Source organism: Lithobates pipiens, unplaced genomic scaffold (genome assembly GCF_037356315.1).
Source record: "Lithobates pipiens isolate NorthernLeopardFrog02 unplaced genomic scaffold, aLitPip1_a1.2 Scaffold_8, whole genome shotgun sequence".
NCBI classification, from domain to species: Eukaryota; Metazoa; Chordata; class Amphibia; order Anura; family Ranidae; genus Lithobates; species Lithobates pipiens.
The window spans coordinates 278944500-278957318 of NW_027507903.1; the positions used below are offsets into that span (position 1 = coordinate 278944500).

General features: G+C 43.7%; 2 protein-coding genes across 2 annotated transcripts in view; one reads left to right on the forward strand and one right to left on the reverse strand.

The window, feature by feature from the left end:
- The window catches only part of LTA4H (leukotriene A4 hydrolase), a 53843-nt gene extending 52283 nt beyond the window's left edge, over positions 1–1560 (forward strand). The window contains exon 19 of the mRNA XM_077472077.1: positions 1296–1560. Within this exon, the coding sequence (XP_077328203.1) occupies positions 1296–1416 (121 nt within the window). The 3' untranslated portion in view covers positions 1417–1560. The remainder of the gene's footprint in view (positions 1–1295) is intronic.
- Positions 1561–2957: 1397 nt separating this feature from the next.
- Positions 2958–12819, reverse strand: part of CUNH12orf75 (chromosome unknown C12orf75 homolog) — a 90891-nt gene continuing 81029 nt past the window's right edge. Inside the window, exons 4-6 of the mRNA XM_077472078.1 lie at positions 9924–9959; positions 7708–7775; positions 2958–3677 (exon numbers count right to left, since the gene is read on the reverse strand). Coding sequence (XP_077328204.1) covers positions 3607–3677; positions 7708–7775; positions 9924–9959 — 175 coding nt within the window. The 3' untranslated portion in view covers positions 2958–3606. The remainder of the gene's footprint in view (positions 3678–7707; positions 7776–9923; positions 9960–12819) is intronic.

The following is a 12819-nucleotide window of genomic DNA, read 5'->3' on the forward strand; positions in this document are numbered from 1 at the left end:
ATTAACTTGAAAGAGCAGAACCGTACCAGGCTGCATGCCCTCATGTGGGGAGGGGGGTTGCTTTGTACAAAGGCATTGAGGACAAAGTCCTCTTCCCGACAACCCTGGCCATTGGTTAAGGGGGCCCCCAGGTCCTGGCCCCCCACCCTATGTGAGTATGGGGTACATTGTACCACTACCCATTCACCTGAGGGGGAAAAAAAAGTTAAAAAAACACTACACAGGTTTTTAAAGTAATTTATTAGGCAGCTTCGGGGGTCTTCTTCCGACTTTGCCGCTCTCTCTTCGGCCTCTTCTGCTCTCTGGTTCTTCTGCCGGCTCCTCCGCTATCTTCCAGCTTTTGCTAGTGGTGGCCCAGTCTTCTGCATCGTCTGCTTCCCTCTTCTTTCTGCGATGTTTCGCTCTCGCTCTCTCTCGTGCAGCGACTTATATAGGCATGGTCATCGGGCGATGTCACATGGTGACCCCCTCCCCTTATGATGTCAAGTCCCAGGGCATGCTGGGACGGCCTAAAGGGGCAGGGTCACCAGGTAACATCACCCGGTGACCATGCCCCATTCCTGACCAGCCAGGCTGCATGCTCGGATAAGGGTCTGGTATGGCTTTTGGGGGGACCCCCATGCCATTTTTTTTTTGGCGTGGGGGGGTTCCCCTTAAAATCCATACCGGACCGAAGGGCCTGGTATGCTCTTGGAGGGGAACCCATGCCTGATTTCTGTTTAAAATCCGGTATGGAGTTCCCCCTTGAGAGCGGATTATTCTGCAGTAGTCCAGGCAGCTTTGGCCAAAGGGTGACTTAAAGTCGTGTTGTAAGTCGCTCCAAGTCGTTGTTGTTCATACTCAAGTCATGTCAAAGTTGCCTCCAAAAGTCACGCTGGAAGTCGCGTTGCCCCTGTGTGAACTGGCTCGAACTGAATGTTTTAGTATTAAACTTTGCCAAATTTGGGCTGCAGTGGCATCTATAGGCTTATTTTAGTCAATGGAGCCTGCATGTGCCAACTGACATTACATGATAACAATCTGCTCTGGTTCCTAATCATAACCCAGAGCTGTAAGCCAGGATGTAGAGCCGCAAGCTATGTAGTTGGTTTGTGGGTCTCAAAGGAAAAAGTGGGGGGTGTTTAACATATGCCCAGTAAAGATCATTGTTCTGGGTAATGTTGGTATGAACACTGTGGGACAGGGTTAAAGAACACCTCCTTCTAACAAACTAGCCTTAAGTATACACAACCATTTCATAGCTCAAGTGTTTGTGGCCATGACCAGACTCTACTGTAAATTTTTTGTTTTTGCAGGGACCTTTACAACTTTGACAAGGCACGGGATCAAGCTGTGAGCACTTTCTTAAAGAATCAAGCCTTCATGCATCCAGTTACTGAAATGCTGGTTGCAAAGGACCTTCATGTTAAGGCCTGAGAATCAAGTACTATGTTAAACATTTCTATGAATTTCTGCCTTAAGCTTTTATTATCTCAAAGCACTAGTAAAAAAGCAAAACCTTTGTAATGGAAGAAGAGGCTACAGAACGCTGCAATAAAAAAAAAAAAAATTGAACACCTAGTCTTCAAGACAAAGTTATTTTTTAAGTTCTTCTCCTGCTTGAACAGGCCAGCAGACTACTTAATGCTTGTGTGTACTAGGCTTCACAATGCAGTAAGAATGCAAACCAGGGGCGTAGGGGGAGACCAAGTGGACCCTGGCATGGTTCACTTAAAACTGTCCCCATGTGGGTGCACCAATAGTGGCTCAATGTATACCTGGGTCTAATGGACAAAAGTACATTAAGTAGCTGGGATTTCATCAGGATAGTTGACTTGGGGAGGCTGAGATTCTACAGTGAAATGCTGTAAGCCACTAGAAACAGAACCTACAAATCTGTGTAATACCAAATTGATTATGGCACACCCAAAACAGGAAAATATGAATTTTAATATTACTAAAAATATTTGCTCTGAATATATAAATTGTATACTGTAGTTTGCTTTTTAAATATGACTTCCAGGAAACTTTTTTTTTTTTTTTTTTTTTTTTTTTTTTTTTGGGGGGGGTTCACTGCATGTAGCAGTATTCAGGAGGTTCCTGGCAAGCATAGCCTCCAATGGACAAAACATGCTCACTTGAATTTGAAGGACTTCATTCCAGCATTCCCAGTCTTTAGTCTTCAATGATGAACAAGCCTCATCCTCAAGCAATTTTGCAAATGTGTCCACCAGTTACAGAAAAAAAATATATAATTTTAGCTACTATTCATATTAGTATAAACAGCAGCAGCTGAATTATGAGGTCATACCTACATAGAAAACATGCTATAGGATACATTGATGTATACTAACTTCTAATAATATAATATCTTTATGTAAACCTAGGAAGAAGCACCAAATGTAACATGTTCATGATTCGGATTACCAGCATCCACCTAAATCTGGATCACACACTGGCTTATACTTTCAGCATATCTTGGCCAATGGGGGGGGTTCACCTCAGCTGCTAGATTTGTCCTTTGTTCATACTGTTGGAGGCAAAAAAAGATCCAAAATAGTGCCTTTTTTTTTGTATTTTTTTTTTTTTTTTTTTTTATGGGTGGTGTCCTGCCAGCACTAGAAGATGAATACCTATATAGATGGCCATGTTTGGAACAAAGCATTTGGACCCACCCACGTTGGACCCAGTACATGCATTTACAGGGCACTTGGCTAGGCTCAGAGCCACCTACTAACTGCAGCAAAAGATCACATGGTAACAAAGCCCCTCAGATACTGCAGCAGGCGCAGCAAGGCTTTGTGGCTTGGCTTCACTTTCTTGCTTGTGAAATATTGTAAGCTATATAGGAAGTTGGTGTCCAATATCAGTCTTGGGTGGGCTTGTGTTTCATTCAGAATTGGCACCCAATATTGTAATTATTTCAAGATTAGTATAGCACAGAAATCGGCACCACAGCAACAATACACATTACAGGATTAAGTACATTTATTTTATTAACAGTTGCAAATGTAAAAAAAAGCACTTTAAATGTATAATATAAAACTCTAAAAGATTTCACGGAATTAAACTTGTGTGCTTATATGGGCCACAAGTTAGTGGCATTAAGCAAGCTTTTAAGTAACGTGTACTAAATTGTATAATGAAACCCATTTCACTTGATTCCTATTAAGGCCTGTCTTTCCAAGTCAGCAAAGATCTGCAGTTTTATTGCAGCAGAAATATCATATCATCCTGAAAGATGTAATAGTTGAGTGCAATTCTGCTTATCACTGCAGCTTCCAAATTGACCACCAGTTTCCAGGGCAGGAAGAGGCTGCTCAGTCCCTGAATATTTCATAATGCATCTGCAGTTCATGGCCTTGATCCAAGGAGGAAAGTCATCACGTACACCATTAAACTACCACTACTTTTTTTTTTTTTTTTAAAGCATTCAATGTGCCAGACAGATTGTCATCAAACACAAACTTGTTACTTTCTTGTCATAGGCTCAAGTAAAGCACAGGGGTAGCAGCTTTGAGATGTGAAGCATCTAATGTCCTCTGCAACGAGTATATCCAGGAGAAAGTTGTGGACTCGTGCTTACCCGTAAAGCGAATGTTCAAAAGTTTTGATGGCTCCGCTGTGCTAGCAGATGTTCTCTGGTAGAGAAGAACTAGGCTGTGTGTTCTGTGCATAGGATTGGCTGGAGGCTGCAACTATTTAAAGAGTCTCATTAGATATCAAAATAGACAAACGGTACTCATTAATTCAGCCATGCAGTGGTGAGTTTCACATCCATTCTTCTGGTTATTATATCGTACTGTGCATTATACAGATTAAAATGGAAAAAACGTGATTGTAAAGTCTACTCAGTGTTTTGTGAATAGAATTGTGGTGTGGGATTTGACATGGCAAGTCTATCAATTCATTGGATGGAAACAAAGTGCCTCTAACTAAGATCTAGTCTAGCCAAAAGGACCTTCACATTTATATACAGCATATCCTAAGCCAGGGATAAAAAAAAAAATGCAGCAACTTTAAGAATTCCTGGATTCCTCCATGGATGAGAGAGATGTGATATGTTTAAACTATCAGGTTTTACTGCTGCCTACAAGAGAAATGGGATACTCAACCATCATTCCTAATTTTATTTTTACTAGTGTCCTCAGCGTGGACACGCCTTCTTTAGCCGTTTTCTTGGAAGATTCTTGTGCAATCAACAGCTGCTGGATATGTTAAAGTGGTTCTAAAGAACCTCATTACAATTACTTTATTTTTTTTGATCAAAAGGTTTATACTTACCCGATCTGTGCAACAATACTGCACAGAGCCGTACCTTACCTCTCCTTTAGTGGGCCCCCTGCTGTCTGAGTGCCCCCATAGCAATCTGACTACTGCACCTCTAAGCTGGGCTGTGTGCGTCCATAGACACACTTCGAGTGTGGCTCAGCCATGCTCCTCCTCCCAGGATTTGACTGATGGCAAAAGGAGCCTAAAGCTCCTGCTCTCAGCAAAGCCTGTGATGGCAGGAAGAGGAGAGACAAGACCTGCAGCTGGGCACAGTGCTGAATTGATTAGAGGACTCATGTAAGTGTTTAGGTGAGAGAATAGTTGGTAGCGTAAAGCATAAGTTAACTTTTTGAAAAAAAGTGTGTGTGTATATATAATAAATGCATATTTTCTTTTGGAGCCTGTAAAGCATTGCAGCAGCGAGCAGAAGATCACTGGTGCCATGCCGGTCTCCTTCAGATCTGTCAGTATATCTGTGTGCCGTATGTACAGGTAGGCAGATACACTGAAAGGAAATCAATGAACTACCACAGCGCTCCATATCGCCATAGTAGTTCTTTAAGAACTACAAGCCAACAACCGCAAAGGAAGCTGGGCTTGTAGTTCATTCACACAGCAGTGTGAATGAGTGACTCGGTCATGTCGGCAGAGCCCTGCACAGCCACGCTAATTTTAGAAAGTGGCAGATAGCACAGGAAACTTTCCTGTACTGCTGCTAGAGGGCAGCGGCTGCAGGATTGGGAACATAAAAGCAGGTGTAACATGTTCCCAAAGGGGAACTCATTCTTTAGGCTGAGGTCATACTGCAGAACGAAGCGACTCACAGCAGGGGTCCGGTGCATCCCTGTTCAACGTTTTTAGGTCTGAATTCGGACCTGAAACTGACCAGAAGATGCATTGGAGATGCGTGAACCAGCTCCATTGAACAACGGTCACAATCCCCTAACATGCAAATTCCAATTTGCAATAGTGTGAACCCAGCCTTAAGCCTCGTACATGCATTACAATTGTTGGCTGTGGCTTGTCTGATGACAGACTGTTGTCCTAAAATCTTACCGTTGGTATGTTCCTTTTGACAATTTGTTGTCCAACTTTTGGCCAGCAAATGTTGGATGACAGGCTAGTAAATTTTTGGTGGACAACTGTTTGATGGCAGCTTTTCGTATGGTCAGTACACAGATCCATCACACAAAAGTACAAACATGCATGCTTGTAATCAATGCTAACCAAACACGACATTAGCAGAAGGGGCCCAAAGGGTGGTGCTCAAGAGCTGAAAATTGTACATCACTATGTTTGTGTTTTGGGGCATGACAATTGTGTACCATTACCGTCACTGAAACGCTAGGCTGTGTAGGGGGTGGGAGGGGTCAGGCTGAGCTGGGTGCCCATCCAGGCATGTGAATGGATCCCGATCATAAGGTTGCAATCTTTCCCCAGCCTGGACTGGCTCTGTGACAGCAGCCGACAGCTGTCTGTCAGCTGAAAACGGGTCACAGGCATGCAAAATAATCTGCACTGCTGTGATCCACAGGAGAAGTATAGCCAAACAAGCAATAAATCTCTCACACGACCTGTCTTTCTGGTCCTGTTTTAGCAGTACTTGTGACAATTCATAAGTGTCCCTGTTTATGATGTGAAGGCTCTTCTTCAGCCCAGGCTTTAGATCTAGGTTCTTTCTCCCTGACAGGTCCTTCAGGCACCCTCCTTTCTAGTCCAGAGGGCTACTGTACCATAGTCCAGGGCCTCCAGACACCCTCTCTCCTAATCTGGGACCTCCAGGCACCCCCTCACACTCAGTTCAGTATCTCCCTTGCAACCCCCCCCCCCCCAATCCAGGGCTTGCTACATCAACCACTATTTTCCTAGTCAAGGGCCTCCTCTGCACTCCCCTCCTAGTCCCAAGGCATCCTCCACAGCCGCCGCCCCCCCAAACTTCAGAACCTCCTCTGCACCCTGCCCTCTGAATCTAGGTCCTTTGCCACACCAACCCCACTTTTCAAGTCCAGGGCCTCCTCTGCACCTCCAAGGCCTCCTGTGTACCCCCCTCCTAGTCCAGGGCCTCTTCTCCTAATCCAGGATATTTTGCCGCACCAACCCCCCCAAGCCCAGTGTCTCCTCTGCACCATCCAGGAGCCCAAGGCCCCCACTGCACAACCCTCCCCCCAGGGTCCAGGGCCACCTCAGCCCAGGGCCTCCTCGGGCGTGCCCCCCCCCCCCCCCAGCCTTTCTTTTAGTGTTGGTGGGTGGACGGACTAGAGTGCTTCAGCGATAGTGGGCCCTCTGATTCCTCTTGTACCAAATTGTAATGTAACTGTAATGTCTGCCCTCATGTTGTAAAGCACTGAGCAAACTGTTGGCGCTATATAAAACTTGTATAACAATCTCCCTCCTATTTGGTTCTCCAGTGTTTGGCAGACTATGCAGTGGGTGGCAGTAACACCCTTAGAGCAGTGCTTCCCTGGCGATGCACCCCTAGATGAGTCACACGGGGCATGTGTGCGCGCCCCCCCCCCCCCCCCCCCCCCCCGTTTTGCCCCTGCTTGTTTCTCTTGTTCCTTTGTTGCCCGTTTTTCCGACATTAAAATTCCATTCTTTTGTCTTGATGTTTGTTCAGGAATATCAAGGGTTTTTTGTTTTTCTCTTTCCCTTTCTGTAGTGCCAGATGGGCCCTGTTGGGGTACTCTTGCTTCTAGTTTTACCATCCCTAGGTGGCTTGGGCAGATGTCATCCAAACCTATGGTCTTAAGGATTGGGCACTATCCCTTTCAATCAACACGCACACTGCCATGTCTGTGAGTGCATCTTGGTCTTTTCAGCAACAAGACTATGGCCTAGTTTTCTTTTTTTCAAAGTTTTAGAAGATGGATTTTCAGGCCTCATTGGATGCCAACTTTGGGCATTGGCTCCTTCAGGCACCTCTTTTGCACTGCAGGCAGCATCCAGTTTACTTTTTTCTTGGGTCAGTTTGCCTTTGTTGCCCACTTCTAAGTTTGACGGCTTTTGGACATGGTGACAGTCCTGTTCTTTCTCATCCAGTGATGATGAGAATTCTTGAACATAGGTTTATGTACTAATAAATACTTTTCCTGGGACCCAGTAAGTGGTCTCGTCCCTCAGTTTTATTTTTATGTTCTTGCTACTAGTTTACTACAAAACAAGTGAATGTTTGTTTTGGGTGGGGGCTATTCTGGGCTGGCTAACTGTTTTTCTGTTGCTAGTGTCCATTTTTTATTTATTTTTTTACACTTCACAGATCAAACAAAATGCTTTCAAGCATTATACGGTAGTTAACAGACCACAGAGAAATGCATTGTCGAGGTTTACACACACTTAACTGACACATTCCTTTTAAGGCTTGCTTCGCACCTAGGTGTTTAATGTGTGGTAATCAGATCTATAAAATATAGGAATAAAACAAAGTGAGCAAGTATATACAAAATACTCAGACGATACCTTGTGCTTCTTTTGAACTATACATTGATGTATCTGCTGGTAGACCTACATATACACCTCCATAATTCCTTCAAAGAAAAACAGGAAAAACATTAATAGATTTTACAACCCTTCAATGGTGCTTAGGTCATGAACAGGTATGAATATTCTAAAATCAACCAAGGAATTGGAAAATCTGAATACCCATTTAACAGAAATAAAAGGACACATTAACACTGTATTCAGAAGAGAAAATAATTTAGAGCTCAGCCCAACAAAAACCTATTTCACCTAATATTAATATTCTAGTGCCTTGAAAAAGTGTTCATAACCCTTGAAATTTTTCACATTTTTGTCATGTCACAACCAAAAATGTAAATGTATTTTATTGGCATTTTATGTAATAGACCAACACAAAGTGGCACATAATTGTGAAGTGGAAGGGAAATGATTTTCCAATTTTTTTTTTTTTTTTTTTTTTACAAATATCTGAAAAATCTGGTGTGCATTTATATTGAGCACCCCTTTACTCTGATACTGCTAACTAAAATCTGGTGGAATCAATTGCCTTCAGAAGTCGCCTAATTAGTAAATAGAGTCAACCTGTGTGTAAATTGAATCTCAGTATAAATACAGCTGTTCGGTGAAGCCCTCATAGGTTTGTTTGAGAACCTTAGTGAACAAACAGCATCATGAGCGCCAAGGAACACACCAGACAGGTCAGGGATAAAGTTGTGGAGAAGTTTAAAGCAGGTTAGCTTATAAAAAAAAAAAAAAAAAAAAAATCCCAATCTTTGATCTCACGGAGAGCACTGTTCAATCCATCATCCGAACAAATGGGAAATAGTATGGCACAACTGCAAACCTACCAAGACATGGCCGTCGCCTAAACTGACAGGCCGGGTAAGGAGAGCATTATTCAGAGAAGCAGCCAAAAGCCGCATGGTAACTCTGGAGAACCTGCAGAGATCCACAGCTCAGGTGGGAGAATCTGTCCACAGGACAACTATTAGCTGCACACACCACAAATCTGGCCTTTATGGAAGAGTGGCAAGAAGAAAGCCATTGTTAAAAGAAAGCCATAAAAAGTCCCTCTTGCAGTTTGCAAAATGCCAGGTGGAGGACACAGCAAACATGTGGAAGAAGGTGCTCTGTTCAGATGAGAACAAAATTGAACTTTTTGGCCTAAAAGCAAATCAATGTGTGGCAGAAAACTAATGCTGCACATCACCCTGAACATACTATCCCCCACCATGAAACATGGTGGTGGCAGCATCATGTTGTGGAGATGCTTTTCTTCAGCAGGGACAGGGAAGCTGGTCAGAGTTGTTGAGAAGATGGATGGAGGCAAATACAGGGCAATCTTAGAAGAAAACCTATTATAGTTTGCAAAAGACTTGAAACTGGGCGAAGGTTCACCTTCCAGCATGACAACGACCCTAAACATACAGCCGGAGCTACAATGGAATGGTTTAGATCAAAGCATATTCATGTGTCACAGATGTTCACTATCCAGTGACAGACCTTTTAAAATTTTCCCATTCTTATTTGCAAAATAGTTTAAGGGTATGAATACTTTTTCAAGGCACTGCAGATTCTTACAAATCCAGCAGTCTGATGGTGAGATCTCTGCACTGGACCTCTTCCCACCACTTAAGTAGGGCCCTACTATTCTTGTTGGAGATTTATATCAAGTAGGATACAAAGGAAATGTGGAACAACTCGATAGTGGATGCGAGCACCAAGACCCCAAGGAAGAGAAAATGGCCAGGAATTATAAAGCCGTGTACACATGGTTGGACTTTCCCGGCAGAAAAAGTCTGACGGAATCATTTCATCGGATATTCCGATCGTCTGTGGGCTTCAGTGGACTTTTTTTTTTTTTTTCTCAAAAATTTTGATGGACCTTTTTAAATCTTTACGATGTAATCAATTCCTAAAGGGAAAACCGTTCGTCTGTATGCTGTTTCAACTGACCAAAACCGACACAAGGGCAGCTATTGGACTTCCTTTTTCTAGTCCTGTCGTACATGTACGTCGCCATGTTCTAAACTATTGGCCTTTGGTGTGATCTTGTGTAGGCAAGTCCATTTCAGAGGAACTGCGTCAGAAAAAACGGTCGTGTGTACGCGGCATTAGAGGGACATCTTGACACCACAGTCTTTATAACTTATAAGAAGCTGGGGGAAAACTATAACATTTTGCATGGCCTCGCCAGTGAAAGGCATAGTTGTTACCTGTGTTTGTCATCTTGAGAAGAAGTATCATCTGTCCTGTAACACATAAAATTACAAACATTCTGGGTTTAAACCACGTATCCAAAAAGAAACGCATGCATTCTTACCATATTCTGATTGTTTAAATAAACAGTGCTTAAAAAGGAGCTCCAGACTCATCACCCCCCCCCCCCCCCCCTCCCCAAAGTAAATAAATAATAGAAATACTATAGCCACTGACTTTTAATATAAGGACACTTACCTGGCCAGGAACCCAGCGATGTCTTCACCTGAACCAATTCTTCAATAGGTTTTGGGTTCAGGCAAGGGGGAAAAGACACAACTTCCCAAACCACTCTTACCTACAATGCTTATACTTAAAAAAAGAGGAGAAACGTTGATAGGTGGGGCGCTGTGGAAACAAACCTCCACCGGAGCTGAGGTAATAATCTCCACGGCCACACTGTACCACAAGTTGATTGGAGCTGACACATCTAAGAAACTGTAATCTCCAGAGTAACATGTGTAAAATGTTCCAGAGGACTTCTGTGGGGGAATAATTATATAAATGTATGGACGTGTCTGCCCCAAGGCAGATAAGTGAAATTAAACCTATAAGTGAAACCAATAAGTGGAGGGAGCCATGTACCAAGCCAAATAGGTTAGATACACATAGTGCCAAGGATAAGATCAGTGTAGGGAGTAAAAAGCAGAAAATAAAACAAAACTGACTATAATTACCTAAACTGCAGTGAGTGCATAACAACCAAGGTACGTATGACTTCAAAATTGTGGGAGGAAAAGCTCAACCAATGTGTGTTAACTGTGGCCATATATCGATGTGGTAACCACCTATGTCACGTTGCAAAATCGGGGGGGGGGGGGGGGGGGTCGAGGCGGCGTCAGCGTCCGAACAGCTGATAACATTCGGCAGCTGGCGTACAAACCTCCCCCATGGTAAATGCAGATGGATATTCAATACGCCAACGCACGGTGCCATCAAGTGACGTCATGCACATGACGTGCGGGGCGTGGCGTCGATGCACTGAGGGACCCGCCCACGATGCCGCATCCAAGGGGAGGGGGGGGGAAGAGGGAGGGCCCCAGAGCGCATCCCAGCTCCGGAATAGGAAATACCCACAAGCGGCCAAACCAATCAAAAAAGATTAACAGTAAAATACCCAAAGTGCTGCCTCGATCCAAACGCAGTCATTGGTAATAAAGGTAGTAATTATATGCTACCGCAATAATATGCTTCCATTCCTAATATCATTAAACAAAGGGGGGGGGGGATTTAAAGTCCCACCTTGTTTTCCTCCAAGTATAAGCTAGATTAATTTTAAAAGGGCTTTGTGTGTGTGTGCATGTGTCTGTGTGTATGTTCCTTTTAATCCAGACCCCCCCCCCCCCTCCAATTCCTGTATCATCAGAACTGCTTATGTAGGGCTTGTGCGTGATAGCAGCCAGGACTGCTGCTTCTCTGAATAGCAACCCATGCACAGATTGCTTTTCAGAGGCATTTGAAAGGCGGTAAAGAGGCATTATGTTTCCTTCTCACCACCTGTTTTAAGCCTGTAAATGCAGCATCACTATACCGCAACTGTGCAATCCACACAGTTGCAGGGTAGTTGCAGTGCAGGCCCATTCATCCTGGGTATACCTCCAGCTGCAGCCACAGCATGTGTACACCCCCAGCTGCTCCCTCTGCAGCTAAAGAGGGAGAAGTTGGGGGTGATAAAAACAGCTTAATCGTGTGGTTTTACTGCCCCTCCAACCTGACATGTGAACAAGCCCTTGGTTCACATCTGTGTGGCTGCGTGCTGCATGTAGGGCAGCCCATTCATTTCAATGGGTTTCCCTACCCACAAAAATGCAGGGAAAGAAGTCCCCCAAGCTTTTTTTATTTATTTTATTTTTTTTTTAAATTGCACTACACCAAAAAGCACCCCACGTTTTCCAATGTGTGGGGTTCCATTAAGAATTAACGGCACCCCTAAAGAGCAGATCATTCGTCTGTGTGTCGGGAACAAGCGTGACAAAGGCAAGAGAATTCTTGTTGGGCAGTGTATTAGTGCTCGAACGAACACACTTAGTCCCGAATTTTAATGGATTAAAGAATGTCAGGCAAAATGGTCGGCCCTCACGCATGTTCACATCATCAAATCTGGCCCTCTTTGAAAAAAGTTTGGACATCCCTGGTTTACATACACCTGTCCAATTAACTGCATGGAGCTTCTGATCAGGTCTGCCTGAAAAACTGACAGGTGGACCTGATCAGAAATGTCCGTGTGAAAGGGCCCCAAGAGTTTGGTTAAGGCTCCATGTACACTGGAGCTCAAAAAAGCATTTTCTGGACACCAGATTGCTGGAAGAAAAAGCTGGTTTTAACAGCGTTTTGTACTAGCGTTTGAGCGTTTTTAATAAAAATACACAGAGGACACTCCAAAAATCCCACAATGCATTCCCAAACTCCCACAATACACTGAAAAAATAGAACGCCGAATGCTAATAAACGCGTGTTTATGAACGTTTATCGGCATTGAGCGCTTTTTTTTTTAGCTTTTTTTGTGGTCAGAAAAATGCCACTTTGAACGTGATTTTATGGCATTCAGAGAACAACCCATAAACTCCACTACTGATAAAAGCTAAAAAAAACTTCCAGATGTGCATGGACACATAGGATAACAGAGTGGAGTTTATGGGCTGTTAAAAATAAATGCCCAAACTCCAAAAAACGGCCGTTTATGAGCTCTGGTGTGCATGGAGCCTTAGATTGTGGTTAAAAAAAGATTTAGGAGTGAGGCAAGGGCCATTATTTTGGGCTGTGTTGGGCAGCTTTGCTAAACGCCGTCCAAGGGCAAAGGCAATGTAATCTGCTGTGTTTATGATTAAGCCAGTTTACACCACTACACAGTGG